Source organism: Oncorhynchus mykiss, chromosome 8 (assembly GCF_013265735.2).
Source record: "Oncorhynchus mykiss isolate Arlee chromosome 8, USDA_OmykA_1.1, whole genome shotgun sequence".
NCBI classification, from domain to species: Eukaryota; Metazoa; Chordata; class Actinopteri; order Salmoniformes; family Salmonidae; genus Oncorhynchus; species Oncorhynchus mykiss.
In genome coordinates, this window is record NC_048572.1 from 82,524,166 (window position 1) to 82,542,790 (window position 18,625).

Genomic DNA, 18,625 nt, shown 5'->3' on the forward strand with positions numbered 1-18,625 from the left:
GACTTACCGTTTCTTGTAGTGGTTGCAGCTCAATCGCCTCTTTCCGTCGATATGTAGTTCCATAACAGGAGGTTTGTGAAAGCTGTCTTTTTCCACACAACAGGATACGGACAAGAAAATCATCACGAAATCGTTTGTAAAACCTGAACAGTTTCCACCAAAGATGAGACTCTATTACGAACAAATCAAGATTAGTCCGGACTGCACCGAAACAAGAACCCAAAAAAGACGGCTGGTATGGACAGAACCCCAAAAAAGACGGCTGGTATGGAGAGAACCCCAAAAAGACGGCTGGTATGGAGAGAACCCCAAAAAGACGGCTGGTATGGAGAGAACCCAAAAAAGACGGCTGGTATGGAGAGAACCCCAAAAAGACGGCTGGTATGGACAGAACCCCAAAAAGACGGCTGGTATGGACAGAACCCCAAAAAGACGGCTGGTATGGACAGAACCCCAAAAAGACGGCTGGTATGGACAGAACCCAAAAAAGACGGCTGGTATGGACAGAACCCAAAAAAGACGGCTGGTATGGACAGACGTTGTCGTCGTTAAATGCTTAGTGTGAAATATAGGCCTTTACTCGTTCACAAGAATACTTCCCACAAGTCTAAAAGCAGGATCAGTGGAATTCTGGGCTAGTAGAAGGAGATTCCACCATATTGCTTAGGTTACCAGTGATGATGTTTAACGGTCATGGCTGCCTTTCCATTTCTGACACCAATGTAGCGAACAACAATCCCGGGTTGTGGCATGAAAGGCAAAAACCCTACTGGACTTATCATAGACGTCTATAATTGGTGCCAATTCTGAACCAATCTTAGTTGCCTTTTTTAGGTCAAATCAAGGCCGGTCTGGACCGCACCAAAAGATGATCTAAAAGACATCCAAAAGACGTCGCCTGATGGTAAATGCTTAGTGGGTTTGTTGTAGTTTGAAATCAGTACTTCTTAGACATGTTCAATGCAATAATTGATCTACACATGAAGGGAAGGGCACTCTTTCTTTAAGGTTTTCATATTACTGTATTAACATTGATTACATCAATCATGTTTCATGCAAACCGCCTACATTCAATTCAAGCTTGAATGAATTATGTAATAGTCTAGGTACCATTAGTGTTAACATTCCAAAGGCAAATGACACGGAGCACAAGGAGTGGAATGAAATAGCTGAACAGACACGGCAACCTGGCTAAGGATGTCAGTCTACTTATTAAGAAAGTTTAAGAAAACAAAATGTGGCCTTCATGTTTGTGACATCAAAGCAAGATAAAAATGGATTAGATATGATTTAATGAATTAGTCCACTTTTGTAGAGATATGGCTTGTCTCCTATCCAGTTTTTCTCTTCACTGTTGGAGAGAGAGAGGGAGAGAGAGAGACAGAGAGAGAGAGAGAGAGAGAGAGAGACAGAGAGAGACAGAGAGAGACAGAGAGCGAGAGAGAAAGAGAGAGAGACAGACAGAGACAGACAGAGACAGACAGAGACAGAGAGAGAGAGAGACAGAGAGAGACAGAGAGAGAGACAGAGCGAGAGAGACAGAGACAGAGAGACAGAGAGAGACAGAGAGACCGAGAGAGACAGAGACAGAGAGAGACAGAGAGAGAGAGAGAGACAGAGAGAGAGACAAAGAGAGACAGAGAGAGACAGAGAGAGAGAGAGAGAGAGCGAGAGCGAGAGACAGAGAGAGACAGAGAGAGAGAGAGAGAGAGAGAGACAGAGAGAGACAGAGAGAGCGAGAGAGAGATGGGAGGGGTACTCTAGAATTCTAAATGATATGTCGAGGTGCAAAGTTTCGTCCCATTTCAGTGGCATCCTTGAAATAAATGTTTTGCACTTTTCAGCAGAGCAAGGGACACTTATGTGGATAGAATTACAATGAGACCTTTAAACATCTAAGGAAATCATCTCTCCGACTCTTCTCCCTAAGAGTGAGTTTTCTACCAGCATGAGTTCGGAGTGCACAAGCTACTACAGCGCAGAGAATGTGTTTATGAATGGCTCTTCGTGTCCTAAAGAAGGGAGCGATCCGAGCGCGACATTCTGCTGCGGATTTAACGATATCAAGTATTGCTGTGATGATCCCAACAGCTTTTTCCCTTATGAGTATGGATACATGTGGTGGCTCAGGTACGTAAGGGATCTTTACTAGTCTTTATGATGGTGTGCTTTTTGGACATCGTTTTTGTAGAGTTATTACAATGGTAGACTATGATGCTTTATTTTATCTCAAGAAACCACAAGATGAGAGACGTTGTTGATCATAATTATACAGCAAAGCGCACACGATTAATACACTAGAATTAAGGATATTTTTTAGGATACTGATAACAGATTTATAGGATCTTCACATTTCAATTGGTTTGCACTGGAGTTATGGTGATCTTATTAACTATAGGCTATTGTATGCCAAACTTATGGAAGGTGGTAAATACCTAAATTAAAATCTTGGAAGGACATTTCAAATCAAATCGAATCAAATATAATTGGCCACATACACATGGTCAGCAGATGTTATTATGAGTGTAGTGAAATGCTTGTGCTGCTAGTTCCGACAGTCCAGTAATATCTAACAAGTAATCTAACAATTCCCCAACAACTACCTAATACACACAAATCTAAAAGGGTGAATGGGAATATGTACATATAAATATATGGATGAGCGATGGCCGAGCAGCATAGGCAAGGTGCGGTATAAAATAGAGTATATATATATGATCTGAGTAATGCCAGATATGTAAATATTATTAAAGTGGCACTAAAGTGACTAGTGATCCATTTGTTAAAGTGGCCAGTGATTGAGTCTCAGTGTAGGCAGCAGCCTCTGAGTTAGTGATTGCTGTTTAGCAGTCTGATTGGCCTTGAGATAGAAACTATTCTTCAATCTCTCGGTCCCAGCTTTAATGCACCTGTACTGACCTCGCCTTCTGGATGATAGCGGGGTGAACAGGCAGTGGCTCGGGTGGTTGTTGTCCTTGATGATCTTTATGGCCTTCCTGTGACATCGGGTGCTGTAGGTGTCCTGGAGGGCAGGTAGTTTCCCCCGGTGATGCGTTATGCAGACCGCACCACCCTCTGGAGAGCCTTGCGGTTGAGGGTGGTGCAGTTGCCGTACCAGGCAGTGATACAGCCCGACAGGATGCTCCCGATTGTGGATCTGTAGAAGTTAGTCAGGCTTTTGGGTGACAAGCCAAATTTCTTCAGCCTCCTGAGGTTGAAAGAGTTGCAGTGTTTTCCCTGACACCACACTCTGAGGGCCCTCCCCTCCTCCCTGTAGGCTGACTCATCGTTGTTGGTCATCAAGCCCACTACTGTTGTGTTGTCTGCAAACTTGATGATTGAGTTGGAGGCGTGCATGGCCACGCAGTTGTGGGCGAACAGGGTGGTACAGGAGGGGGCTGAGCACACACCCTTGTGGGGCCCCAGTGTTGAGGGTCAGCGAGGTGGAGATGTTGTTTCCTACCTTCACCACCTGGGGGTGGCCCGTCAGAAAGTACAGATGGGATAGGGCAGTGTGCACTGTGATGGCTATTGCATTATCTGTGGACCTGTTAGGGCGGTATGCAAACTGAAGTGGGTCTAGGGTGGCAGGTAAGGTGGAGGTGATATGATCCTTGACTAGTCTCTCGGAGCACTTTGGGGTCATTTAGAAATGTCCTTGTTTTTTAAAGAAAAGCTAATTTTTTGTCCATTTAAAATAACATCAAATTGATCAGAAATACAGTGTAGACATTGTTAATGTTGTAAATGACTATCGTAGCTGGAAACTGATGATTTTTAATGGAATATCCACATAGGCGTGCAGAGGCCCATTATCAGCAACCATCACTCCTTTGTTCCAATGGCACGCTGTGTTAGCTAATCCAAGTTTATCATTTTAAAATGCTAAATTATCATTAGAAAACCCTTTTTCAATTATGTCAGCACAGCTAAAAACTTTCGTTCTGATTAAAGAAGCAAAGGAACTGACCTTCTTTAGACTAGTTGAGTATCCGGAGCATCAGCATTTGTGGGTTCGATTACAGACTCAAAATGGACAGAAACAAAGAACTTTCTTCTGAAACTCTTCAGTCTATTCTTGTTCTGAGAAATGAAGTCTATTCCATGTGAGAAATTGACAAGAAACTGAAGATCTCGTACAATGCTGTGTACTACTCCCGTCACAGAACAGCGCAAACTGGCTCTAACCAGAATAGAAAGAGGAGTGGGAGACCCCGTTACACAACTGAGCAAGAGGACAAGTACATTCGAGTGTCTAGTTTGAGAAACAGATGCCTCACAAGTCCTCAACTGGCAGCTTCATTAAATAGTACCCACAAAACACCAGTCCCAACTTCAACAGTGAAGAGGCGACTCCGGGATGCTGGCCTTCTAGGCAGAGTTCCTCTGTCCAGTGTCTGTGTTCTTTTGCCCATCTTAATCTTTTCTTTTTAATTGGCCAGTCTGAGGTATGTATTTGTCCTTGCAACTGTGCCTAGAAGGCCAGCATCCCGAAGTCACCTCTTCACTGTTGATGTTGAGACTCGCTCTTTCACCCTCTTTTGATGTGTTCTTCCTCATCTCTCTTTCTCCTCTTCCCTTCTCTCTACCCCTCTCCATTCCCTCCCTCTCCCCCTCACCCCCCTTCCTTCCCTCCCTCCCCAGCTTTGGGGCTCTGATAGGTCTGTCCATAGCAGCAGTGGTCCTCCTGGCCTTCCTCATCACAGTCTGTGTCCTCTGCTACCTCTTCATCGCCACTAAGCCCAGTCGCCTTGACAACGGCCTGCCACTACGACCACCAGGTAACACAAGTGACCAGAGGTGGCGACATACCATAATAATGGGCCAGCTACTGACATACCATAAAGATGGGCCAACTAGTGAGATATCATAATGATGGGCCAGTAGTGACATACCATAATGATGGGCCAGTAGTGACATACCATAATGATGGGCCAGTATGACATATCATCATTATTGTCTTGCTTGGGACATACCATAATGATGGGCCAGTAGTACATACCATAATGATGGGCCAGCTAGTGTCATACCATAATGATGGGCCAGCTAGTGATGTCTGATTTCATAATGATGGGCCAGTTAGTGACATACCATAATGATGGGCCAGCTAGTTTCATACCATAATGATGGGCCAGCTAGTGATGTCTGGTTTCATAATGATGGGCCAGTTAGTGATGCCTGGTTTCATAATGATGGGCCAGTTAGTGACATACCATAATGATGGGCCAGCTAGTGTCATACCATAATGATGGGCCAGCTAGTGATGTCTGGTTTCATAATGATGGGCCAGCTAGTGACATACCATAATGATGGGCCAGTAGTGACATACCATAATGATGGGCCAGCTAGTGACATACCATAATGATGGGCCAGCTAGTGACATACCATAATGATGGGCAAGCTAGTGACATACCATAATGATGGGCCAGCTAGTGACATACCATAATGATGGGCCAGTTAGTGACATACCATAATGATGGGCCAGCTAGTGTCATACCATAATGATGGGCCAGCTAGTGATGTCTGGTTTCATAATGATGGGCCAGTTAGTGATGTCTGGTTTCATAATGATGGGCCAGTTAGTGACATACCATAATGATGGGCCAGCTAGTGTCAAACAATAATGATGGGCCAGCTAGTGATGTCTGGTTTCATAATGATGGGCCAGTTAGTGACATACCATAATGATGGGCCAGCTAGTGACATACCATAATGATGGGCCAGCTAGTGATGTCTGGTTTCATAATGATGGGCCAGCTAGTGATGTCTGGTTTCATAATGATAGGCCAGCTAGTGACATACCATAATGATGGGAGAGCTAGTGACATACCATAATGATGGGCCAGCTAGTGACATACCATAATGATGGGCCAGCTGGTGACATACCATAATGATGGGCCAGCTTGTGACATACCATAATGATGGGCCAGCTAGTGACATACCATAATGATGGGCCAGCTTGTGACATACCATAATGATGGGCCAGCTAGTGACATACCATAATGATGGGCCAGCTAGTGACATACCATAATGATGGGCCAGCTAGTGTCATACCATAATGATGGGCCAGCTAGTGATGTCTGGTTTCATAATGATGGGCCAGTTAGTGATGTCTGGTTTCATAATGATGGGTCAGTTAGTGACATACCATAATGATGGGCCAGCTAGTGTCATAACATAATGATGGGCCAGCTAGTGATGTCTGGTTTCACAATGATGGGCCAGCTAGTGACATACCATAATGATGGGCCAGCTAGTGACATACCATAATGATGGGCCAGCTAGTGACATACCATAATGATGGGCAAGCTAGTGACATACCATAATGATGGGCCAGCTAGTGACATACCATAATGATGGGCCAGTTAGTGACATACCATAATGATGGGCCAGCTAGTGTCATACCATAATGATGGGCCAGCTAGTGATGTCTGGTTTCATAATGATGGGCCAGTTAGTGATGTCTGGTTTCATAATGATGGGCCAGTTAGTGACATACCATAATGATGGGCCAGCTAGTGTCAAACAATAATGATGGGCCAGCTAGTGATGTCTGGTTTCATAATGATGGGCCAGTTAGTGACATACCATAATGATGGGCCAGCTAGTGACATACCATAATGATGGGCCAGCTAGTGATGTCTGGTTTCATAATGATGGGCCAGCTAGTGATGTCTGGTTTCATAATGATAGGCCAGCTAGTGACATACCATAATGATGGGAGAGCTAGTGACATACCATAATGATGGGCCAGCTAGTGACATACCATAATGATGGGCCAGCTGGTGACATACCATAATGATGGGCCAGCTTGTGACATACCATAATGATGGGCCAGCTAGTGACATACCATAATGATGGGCCAGCTTGTGACATACCATAATGATGGGCCAGCTAGTGACATACCATAATGATGGGCCAGCTAGTGACATACCATAATGATGGGCCAGCTAGTGTCATACCATAATGATGGGCCAGCTAGTGATGTCTGGTTTCATAATGATGGGCCAGTTAGTGATGTCTGGTTTCATAATGATGGGTCAGTTAGTGACATACCATAATGATGGGCCAGCTAGTGTCATAACATAATGATGGGCCAGCTAGTGATGTCTGGTTTCACAATGATGGGCCAGCTAGTGACATACCATAATGATGGGCCAGCTAGTGACATACCATAATGATGGGCCAGCTAGTGACATACCATAATGATGGGCCAGTAGTGACATACCATAATGATGGGCCAGCTAGTGACATACCATAATGATGGGCCAGCTAGTGACATACCATAATGATGGGCCAGCTAGTGACATACCATAATGATGGGCCAACTAGTGACATACCATAATGATGGGCCAGCTAGTGACATACCATAATGATGGGCCAGCTAGTGACATACCATAATGATGGGAGAGCTAGTGACATACCATAATGATGGGCCAGCTAGTGACATACCATAATGATGGGCCAGCTGGTGACATACCATAATGATGGGCCAGCTTGTGACATACCATAATGATGGGCCAGCTTGTGACATACCATAATGATGGGCCAGCTAGTGACATACCATAATGATGGGCCAGCTTGTGATGTCTGGTTGGGAATAAAAAAAGAGGACTGCAAAAACACACATTTCTATCTCACAATGAACAAGTACAGCTGCAGTGTGTGTGTGTGTGTGTGTGTGTGTGTGTCTGTGCGTGCGTGCATGTGTGCCTGCGTGTGTGTCTCGGTATTCCAGGGTTGGACCCCCGTGAGGGCCCCAGCCACTCCGGCCCAGCACCGTCCATCGGCCCTCAGGGCTTCAGGAAGCACTTCTTCAGCAGGAAGCTGGACTGTGACAACCAGCCACCCGACCCTGAGAGATTGTTCCAGAGGTGCTTCGTCACCACCGTCAACATGGAGGGCCCATCGTAGTGCTCTTAATATGTAAGGCACTTTGTAGGATGCTTAGGAGGTAATGGAGGGCCCTTCGTAGGACGCATAAAGGCCCAGTGCAGTCAAAAACGTGATTTATTTGTGTTGGATATATATTTAGGTTGGGATAATACTGTGACATTTTTTTAATAATGATGATGCCCTATTAGTGTAAGAGCTGTTTGTAAAAGACTGCCTGAAATTTCAGCCTGTTTTGGTGGGATGGAGTTTTGGCCTGACTGGTAACATCACCAGGCAGTAAATTGGTTAATAGATTAATAGGCCAATAAGAAAGAGAGTTCCAAAAACTCAGCCAATAACAGCTAGTTTTCAGTTTTCTCCTCCTCCTTTCAAAGTTCTTGCATGAGAAATTGCTCTTGTTAAGAAGCCATTGTTTCGTTTTGACCATTTTGATTCAAAACAGTCACATTAAAGGTACTTAACTGTTACCCAGAAATGATTTGATATTAAGATAAAAATGTATGCATTGGGCCTTTAATATGAAGGGCGCTTCGTAGGACGCTGTCTTCTAAAGGCAGCCAGATGCTTACTTGTTCTGACTGGAAATGAGTGTATAGAAGACTACGCCACACAGTGGGAGGACTGGAGAAGCAACAACCATTAATGACCATGTTCTGTATGGACTGGAGTAGTACTGAGTTTGTCAACATTCAAACAGTGGTTGGCTGGTTAACCCACTCTAGAAACATTTAAGTTGAGCTTCTTTTTTACTGTTGATGAAAATAAACTTCAAAAACAGAAAGACAGAAGTCATACTGGACAACTGTGGAGCCGAAGCTTTGTCTGTCTTGCCTCACCTCTGTATTCCAATGTTGTTTGATGAAGCAAGAGAAAGAACAGAGGGAAATATTTTCAGTAATTATTTTGTGTTGAGAAATCCATTTTAACTGTGTCTGATTTAACAGAAGCTCGTGTCTTCAAGACAGACACTCTCAGATAACAAGCTCCTCAAACCAGCATTACTGAACTTCAACATCGACAGTTTGTGTGATTCTTCACCTTCTATCTGGAAACTGTTTTCGATCGTCTACGTGTCTGTGTGTAAAATGTTTATTTGGTTGAGAATGTTGCCAATGGGACAACAAGTGTCTACAGCGTATTTGCATCCAATAGAACTGATAAGGAAGTAAATCAGACATAGCTCAACACATAACAAACAGAAAGCCTCAGAGTTCCAGTTACCTTAACTTGGCCCCTGTTTTCAAAACGTTCAAGGTGGAATCCATAACGGTAAAACTGCCATATTACAACAACAAATAAGTCACTCCCTCTGACATCTTCATCATCATCATCATCATCATCATCATTCCACGCGCGATAGACCAACAGCGTACGTACTGTAATTATTTATTTTCACGATGCTGGACACTCCACAACTCGGTTTCGTCAACAAAAACAATAACAAATGTGCTGGCGCGCACAGCGGCGTCGTTTGTCCTTATGTGGATTTCAGCTTTAAAAAGGTCATGTCTGCTATAATATAAAATACACGAAATTGCTTGTTGAAACATTGCATGTTGAACTGTCATCTGTAAACGGTCATGTTGGATTTTCTCAAAACATTGATCATGGCAGAGATGATAGAATGTTATGTTCCACCTCCTGTCCATGCTGCTGTCCCCATGTTCAGAAACACTTTCATTAATGTGGTCATTGTGTCACCAATTTGCCATATACAATGGTTGCATGCCATGAGGCATCAGTTGTGTGAGTCACTTCTTTGTTAGTCATTGCTTCAAATAGAGAGTAACTTGTCAAAGAGGAAAGATGTTGCACCTTTATGATGTGTTATCACAGCAGGCACCACGTTTTATGTTTTCGCAATCTATTAAAGTGTGTGGCTGAGTGCACAACACATTAAAATGTACTTACAAAAATAAATGCATGTGGCCTTTCAATATTCAAAGTGCTTTATAAAAATAAATAAAAATATTTCTTTATATACATTTGAAAAAAGTTTGAAGCAGATGCTATATCAATTTGTGATCAAACATGTACATAAGCTATCCAAGAGCACGGAGCTCTGACAACATCCCCATGTGGTTACATAAAACACAAACTCAAAACGGGACAACTGTTGACGAGATCGGGGGTGTTTGGAGCTCACCCTCTCCAACATGAACAGCAAAACACAGTGTATGTACATAAAGTATATACACATTATATATACACTGTATGTATCTATGTACATAATCTCCATATATGCCTCCGGATAAAGAGGAACATAGGAATGAAGAGAGTAAAACCATTCTGCCACTCAGTGTTGATGACGTCACCATTTCCAACCACAATTAAGGGCTCTATTCAGTCTGTGAACCTGAAGCGTTACAGATTCCACAATAGAAATGTAAAGGTAATTTTCGACTGAGCCGACATACCGTGAATGCAGTCTCCGTTAAAATCTGGAACATTACATTTTCAATCACCTTGTAAATCTGAACTCCCAGAACGCGGATTGAAAAGAGCCCCGAGACATCAAACATCTCATCTTCTATTCTCCTGCACCTACAACTACGCTGTCCGGACTTCTTTCCCCATTCCCCTCATTATAAAAACAGTGTGATTAAAGCACTGAGTCAATAACAGGGAAGAAGGAGTAGACAGATGTCCATTATTTCTCTCATACACATGGTTCAATACAGTCCTTGAGAAGACAGAAAGATCAGCTTCAAAAGAATATTATCTTCATCAAGCGAGGACCGCACAAACGAAGCGATCGATCGCTGGTGAAGATAAATGGGGACGAGAACAAAGTCATCCCCCATAACCCCATACTTATCTTGAGAACGCTGCAGTGAACACATAAATTGAAGCGACAGTAACATGAGCATGGTTACCATTTCCCTACTCATTATAAAGTGTGTTGATGACGTTGATGACTGTTTGAGAATCTAATCAGTTTCCCACATTGATTCAATGTCGTCACATTGATTTGTTGTTGTTGTTGTTGAAATGACATGGAAACAGTGTTAATTCAACCAGTTTTTACCCAGGGGGGGGGGGGGCATGTCATCATCAACACTATGGATATATTGGGGCGGCAGGTAGCCGTGGTTAGAATGTTGGACCAGTAACAGAAAGGTCGCTAGATTGAACCCCCGAGCTGACAAGGTAAAAACATCTGTCATTCTGCCCCCTGAACAAGGCAGTTAACCCACTGTACCTAGGCCGTCGTTGTAAATAAGAATTTGTTCTTAACCTACTTGCCAAGTTAAAATAAAAATATCTTCAGCTAGCTGATCTAGCTTCAGTCGAGTGGTCATTTACTTCCCAAATTAGAAATAAATCATTTACTACTCTTTCCTATTATTCTTTGTGACTCCGTGCTTTTTACACCCTGTTGGGGAAATGGTGATAATCATAAACATGTCGTGATGTATTATGTGATGCTAATCGAGGTTCACTAACAATAACATATATTGCATGGGAGGGTGATATGCATCTCCATGTTTCTGCCTCTTCACTAACCTCGTCCTCAGGCTATTGTGCACAGTGCATATAGGCCTGGGATATCAACCAATCAAAAGTTGGCCTTGGTGTGCGTGACCATAGAACTCTAATAGGAATTGAATTTTAGCGAATCACAAGACTGCGAGGCGTGGCTCTGTGCTTGTGTTGTGCTAGCGTACGGGGAGGGTTAGGGGAAGGTGTTGTGGGAGATGATTGGTTTAAACCAGTGCCTTACGGTATGCGCTGGGAGTTTCTCCCGGCTCTCTGTACTGGCTAACGAAGGCCAAGTTTGACTCTCTGGTCCACCAGGCTCTCTGCGCATTTGGGCAGAGGTGTCTGGGAATGAGAATCTTCACAAGTCAGTATTTTCTCCTGTTCATCCACAAACATACTGCAGCACAAAGGCTGTTTACACAGGAAGCCTAATCCTGATATTTTCCCAATTATTGGCAAAAAAATCTGAGTTGATTGATGTAAACGCAGCCAAATCAACCCCATGTCCCTTTCTCAGTTAATTGTCTCGCACCCCTCTAGTCTACCCTCGCACCCCTCTAGCCTACCCTCGCACCCCTCTAGCCTACTCTCGCACCCCTCTAGCCTACCCTCGCACCCCTCTAGCCTACCCTCGCACCCCTCTAGCCTACCCTCGCACCCCTCTAGCCTACCCTCGCACCCCTCTAGCCTACCCTCGCACCCCTCTAGCCTACCCTCGCACCCCTCTAGCCTACTCTCGCACCCCTCTAGCCTACTCTCGCACCCCTCTAGCCTACTCTCGCACCCCTCTGACTATTAACATCTACTCAAACACACCAAATTCTTTCAGTTTCAGACATTAGCAGACATTAGCAAACTGACAATTTTGTCAGATGAGCCAAACTTCTTGATATTTGGCTGATTAGTTGTTGTGTGGAAGGTAAACGAACGCTTTCAGATTCCACGGTCTCTCTTCTGATGACTCTGATGAGCTTCTCTCTAGGATGTAATTTCACAAAACAGCAGTATTTTTCTCAGGCAGGGTTTTTGGGTAAAACGGTAAGTGGCCAGACCTGACACTCTGTACTGCAGGCCTAACGTGATCAAAGACTGCATGAGTGTCAATCAGATGTCATTTTTCAGCCCCAGAGGGAGCCATGTAACAGCATGGAAGACATTCAACAACATGGAGAATTTATCAGCGCCTCAGGTTACAGAATGTAGCCTAGATGTTGAAAGGGGTTGCCTTGGGAAAATGGTACATTAATTGCCTATGACTGGTAGTGAACAAGAGGACCATCATGGTACTATGATTTCAATCATCACGGTGCAGTAGAAAAGGGGAGTCCAGGAATGGCTGCAATGACAAAAGTTGGCTGCCATTATCAGCCAATGACAATCCCCGATTGGTCGAGTCATGACTAGTAATGACAGGAAAGACATGAGTGAATGAATGGATAAAATATACTAATTAGTTCACAACCCATTTTTCATGAGAGCAGCAGGATGTCTGATGTCAGTGCTCCCGGGTGGCGCAGCGATGTAAGACACTGCAGCTCAGTGCTAGAGGCGTCTCTACAGACCCTGGTTCGATTCCAGGCTGTAATCACAACCGGACGGATTTGGGAGTCCCATAGGAAGGCGCACAATTAGCCCAGCGTCGTCCGGGTTTGGATTTGGCCGGGGTAAACCGTCATTGCAAATAAGAATTTGTTCTTAACGGACTTGCCTAGTTAGAAAAAAAGAAATTAAAATAAATAGGGCTCTGGTCATAAGTAGTTGTCTATATGGGGAATAGGGTGCCATTTCAGGAGCAACCAAATGGCTTCGGAGGTTTTGTTCTCATCTAAGAGCTTTGTCTCTATGACAACCAACCTACTGAGGGTTCTAAGTGGTAAAAGACAGCCCTCTAGTGGACAAGGTGTATTTTACAAGCAAACCATTAACCAGAAGACATGGGTGAATTGAATGGCTAAAATATACGAATTAGTTCACAACCCATTTTTCGTGGATTGTCTGAGGTCCCAGTGCTCCCGAGTGGCGCAGCAGTCTAAAGGCACTGCATCTCAGTGCTAGAGGCGTCACCACAGACCCTGGTTCAATTCCAGGCTGTAATCACAACCGGCCATCATTGTAACTTACTTGCCTAGTTAATAAAACATATAAAGAAAAGATTCTGGTATCAAATGAGAAGTATTTACATAGATTTTAAAAACTAATTTCACACTTTTAAAATAGATGCCACACAAAAAAAACATTGATTTAAAAGTTTAACAAACCATACAACTCTATTTACAAGGACTACTTTGAACAAATATTTCACAAAAACATATTTACTGGAAGAACTGCGCAGATGCAACGTTTGGTAACAGAATTACGGTAAAATCTCCCTGTTTATGCAACGTTTGGTAACAGAATTACGGTAAAATCTCCCTGTTTATGCAACATTTGGTAACAGAATTACGGTAAAATCTCCCTGTTTATGCAACGTTTGGTAACAGAATTACGGTAAAATCTCCCTGTTTATGCAACGTTTTCCCAAAAAATGTAAATCAGGTAACAGGATTATGGGTCCCTGATCTCTACTATACAGAAATGCATAATTATGGATAATGTATGAATGTCATTCTCTTCACAGTGATGTATCCTATGCAGGTATGTGGTAGTAGAGTAGTGGCCTGAGGGCAAACACTACCTGTTGTTAAAAGTGACATGAAATGTATGTCATGTAATATATTTTTGACTCCAGGAAGAATAGCTGCTGCCTTGGCAGGAACTAATGGTGATCCATAATAAACCCCAGGAAGAGTAGCTGCTGCCTTGGCAGGAACTAATGGTGATCCATAATAAACCCCAGGAAGAGTAGCTGCTGCCTTGGCAGGAACTAATGGGGATCCATAATAAACCCCAGGAAGAGTAGCTGCTGCCTTGGCAGGAACTAATGGTGATCCATAATAAACCCCAGGAAGAGTAGCTGCTGCCTTGGCAGGAACTAATGGTGATCCAATATAAACCCAAGGAAGAGTAGCTGCTGCCTTGGCAGGAACTAATGGTGATCCATAATAAACCCCAGGAAGAGTAGCTGCTGCCTTGGCAGGAACTAATGGGGATCCATAATAAACCCCAGGAAGAGTAGCTGCTGCCTTGGCAGGAACTAATGGTGATCCATAATAAACCCCAGGAAGAGTAGCTGCTGCCTTGGCAGGAACTAATGGTGATCCATAATAAACCCCAGGAAGAGTAGCTGCTGCCTTGGCAGGAACTAATGGTGATCCATAATAAACCCCAGGAAGAGTAGCTGCTGCCTTGGCAGGAACTAATGGTGATCCATAATAAACCCCAGGAAGAGTAGCTGCTGCCTTGGCAGGAACTAATGGTGATCCATAATAAACCCCAGGAAGAGTAGCTGCTGCCTTGGCAGGAACTAATGGTGATCCATAATAAACCCCAGGAAGAGTAGCTGCTGCCATGGCAGAACTAAATGGTGATCCATCCATAGCATTCTCCTGGTATCCGCCAAACCCAGATTTCTCAGTCGGACTGCCTGATGGTGAAGCGTGACTCATCACTTCAGAGAAAGTGTTTCCACTTCTCCAAAGTCCAATTGTGGCGAGATTTACACCACTCCAGCTGATGCTTGGCATTCCACATGGTGATCTTAGGTTTGTGTGCGGCTGCTCGGCCATGGAAACCCATTTCATGAAGCTCCAGACGAACAGTTATTGTGCTGATGTTGCTTCCAGAGGCAGTTTGGAACTCGGTAGTGAGTGTTGCAACAGAGGACAGACGATTTTTACACGCTTCAGCACTTGGCGGTCCCGTTCTGTGAGCTTGTGTGGCCTACCACTTCACGGCTGAGCCGTTGTTGCTCTTAAACGTTTCCACTTCACACTAACAGCACTTACAGTTGACCGGGGAAGCTCTAGCAGGGTAGAAATTTGACAAACTGACTTGTTGGAAAGGTGGCATCCTATGAGGGTGCCACGTTGAAAGTCACTGAGCTCTTCAAATAAAAAACTTTTTTTTTAAAGAAAGACAAAAGTTAAGACAGTAGATTCTCTCACTGGCTACTGCCAATGTTTGTCTATGGAGATTGCATGTCGGTGTGCTCTATTTTATACACCCGTCATGAACGGGTGTGGCTGGTGGCTGAAATAGCTAAATCCACTAATTTAAAGGGTTGTCCACATGCTTTTGGCCATACAGCATACCTGTGATGCACACAAAGTACTTTATTTCAACACAAAATCACCCTTCAATAACACAACTGCGTGTAAGGGACAATCTCATTAAAAACATGGTGAAACGCTTGTAACCAACCATAAAGGGTCATAATTCTTTCCTCCATCTTACCTCCTTTAAAAAGGGCCAATCTAGCAGTTGAAACAAAATCGAAGTGTTTGTCTCCACCCGTTTTGGTTAAAAGCGGGGGGGTTGAGCTGAAGAAACGTAATCACTCAAATTCCCAGAGATATGGATGCAGGGACTGACCATCCATGACATCAAAATTGAAGTTTTCACCATGTCATTAGGATATAGTGTTTTGTTTACATTGTTTACAAACATTGGAGTAAAACAAGCTTATATTTCAGGTTCTGATGGTGTAAAACTAAGCTCCTGAGGCATTTTTAAGTCATATTCTTCTAGAATTAAATGGTACTATATCATTACTTTAAAATGTCCAAAAATGAATCTAGCAACTGTAGATTGCCCCTTTAAATATTCAGGAAAGTGGCCTCTTCGTGTATGAAATATAGACAACCATTAAAACACACTAAGCATAAGATCTCCGTTAAACTAGAGGCTCTATATGTAAATATGAGATTAATGAATGTGGTGATTGACGATATTATCTATGTACAGAATAAATATTAAATAATTGGTCTACAGATGAACAGTGAAATCGGAGATGAAAGTCTGTGTTTGTTTGATCCGTCATAAGGTTATTAAAACACTTATCTCGTTGAAATTGTTTTGAAACCCTACGACCAAAATATACAAATATTACACAAGTGGTCAGGTAAAAATACTAATCATTTACAAAAACTTCAACATTATGGGCCTCCATTTTCTGTACGATGTGCAGTGTCTGACTAGCCCGGACGACAGAAGACCTACTCTGTTATGTAGAGACCAGGGTTGGGGTCAAATTCCATTTGAATTACAGTCAACTCAACAAGTACACTGAAAAGCAGATTCTAATTCTAGTCCATGCTTTTCAATGAGGAAAATGTGGAATTGGAATGAATTTAATTAATTGAAATTGATCCCAACCCTGACAGAATTAACATCAGGAGGTTAGAAAGACACTCAAATAATACTTCATCAACACCTTTTGGGGTATATTGGACTGACTACAGATTTTGGGGGATATTAGACTGACTACACCTTTTGACTGATCATTGCACAACAGCTTTTCAGGGATCATTGAAGTTGTTTGAGATTCAACTCTAGACCACCACAAAGAAATGGAGAACATACACAGAGTAAATATGATCAGGAACACATTTCTAATACCGGGTTAAATCCTTCTTTAACCCGTCTCCTCCCCTCCTTCTTTAACCCGTCTCCTCCCCTCCTTCTTTAACCCGTCTCCTCCCCTCCTTCTTTAACCCGTCTCCTCCCCTCCTCCTTTAACCCGTCTCCTCCCCTCCTCCTTTAACCCGTCTCCTCCCCTCCTCCTTTAACCCGTCTCCTCCCCTCCTTCTTTAACCCGTCTCCTCCCCTCCTTCTTTAACCCGTCTCCTCCCCTCCTTCTTTAACCCGTCTCCTCCCCTTCATCTACACTTATTGAAGTGGATTTAACAAGTGACATCAATAAGGGACCATAGCTTTCACCTGGATTCACCTGGTCAGTCTATGTCATTGAGAGAGCAGGTGTTCATAATGTTTTGTATACTCAAGTGTCTAACGAGTTTACAGCGGCTCCTCCTAGTGGTCATCAGCTCACTATGGTGATATTCTCAACACTAGTCACTATCTAGCCATGCTGCAGTGTACAGAAGAACAGGGATTTATCTCATTGCAGCATGGCTATCTAGTGAAAACTGTTGTCAACCTGAAGTACGAAACATGGACTGAATAGACTGATGTAAGGCTATGTCTCTAATGGCAGTCTATTCCCTATATAGTGCACTATGTTTTGGTCCCAAATGGCAGTCTATTCCCTATATAGTGCTGATGGATTCTATTAAAAATGTAACATGTTTCAAGTTAAACTGTCGTTTGTTTGTATCCTGTTTAGTGAAAGATTACTGTGAGTATTAATGGAGTTCAGGCCATGAAACTGTGTGTATGCTAGTTTAGAAATGTTGAACTAATCAGATAAGAGGAAATTGCCTAGGATCAGAGGGCAGGGTCAGGCCCAGAACAGAAGATGGACGCCGTGTGATTCTGACATCTAGCTAAACAAAAAGAGGAGCATGGACATTCCACAAGGGAAAGGAGGGAATCTCTTTGGGGCCATAAAATGTATAGTTGGGGAGGTGACACCTACATGTGAAGAGTATAAACTGTATAGCTGGGAAAGTGACACCTACAAGGGAAGAGTATAATAAAATGTATAGCTGGGGAGGTGACACCTACAAGGGAAGAGTATAATAAAATGTATAGCTGGGGAGGTGACACCTACAAGGGAAGAGTATAATAAAATGTATAGTTGGGGAGGTGACACCTACAAGGGAAGAGTATAATAAAATGTATAGCTGGGGAGGTGACACCTACAAGGGAAGAGTATAATAAAATGTATAGTTGGGGAGGTGACACCTACAAGGGAAGAGTATAATAAAATGTATAGCTGGGGAGGTGACACCTGCAAGGGAAGAGTATAATAAAATGTATAGCTGGGGAGGTGACACCTACAAGGGAAGAGTATAATAAAATGTATAGCTGGGGAGGTGACACCTGCAAGGGAAGAGTATAATAAAATGTATAGCTGGGGAGGTGACACCTGCAAGGGAAGAGTATAATAAAATGTATAGCTGGGGAGGTGACACCTACAAGGGAAGAGTATAAAATGTGTTGTGAGCTTTCTAAATGTATGCACTCAGCTGACTGTATCCTTGGTATTAAAAACACTCAAAACTCCTCTTGAGCTTTTGGTCTCAATTCCTTATTGCATAGAGGTTGCAATAGCATTTTAGTTGTTAACAGAACACTACTTTTTACCAGGACACATAGGAATCTGGTCAAAAGTAGTGCACTGAATAGAGAATAGGGTACCATTTGGGACTTCTCCACTCATCATTCTCCCAGATCAGTTGTGTGA

At 43.2% G+C, this 18,625-nt stretch overlaps 1 protein-coding gene across 1 annotated transcript; it reads left to right on the forward strand.

The window, feature by feature from the left end:
- The first annotated feature begins 1,784 nt into the window (after positions 1-1,784).
- LOC110530773 (protein shisa-like-2A) lies at positions 1,785-10,975 on the forward strand. Its single transcript, XM_036986516.1, has 3 exons — positions 1,785-2,130; positions 4,645-4,781; positions 7,739-10,975. The coding sequence occupies exons 1-3, from the start codon at positions 1,949-1,951 to the stop codon at positions 7,912-7,914; spliced, it is 495 nt and encodes a 164-aa protein (XP_036842411.1). The 5' UTR covers positions 1,785-1,948; the 3' UTR covers positions 7,915-10,975.
- The last annotated feature ends 7,650 nt before the right edge of the window (positions 10,976-18,625 follow it).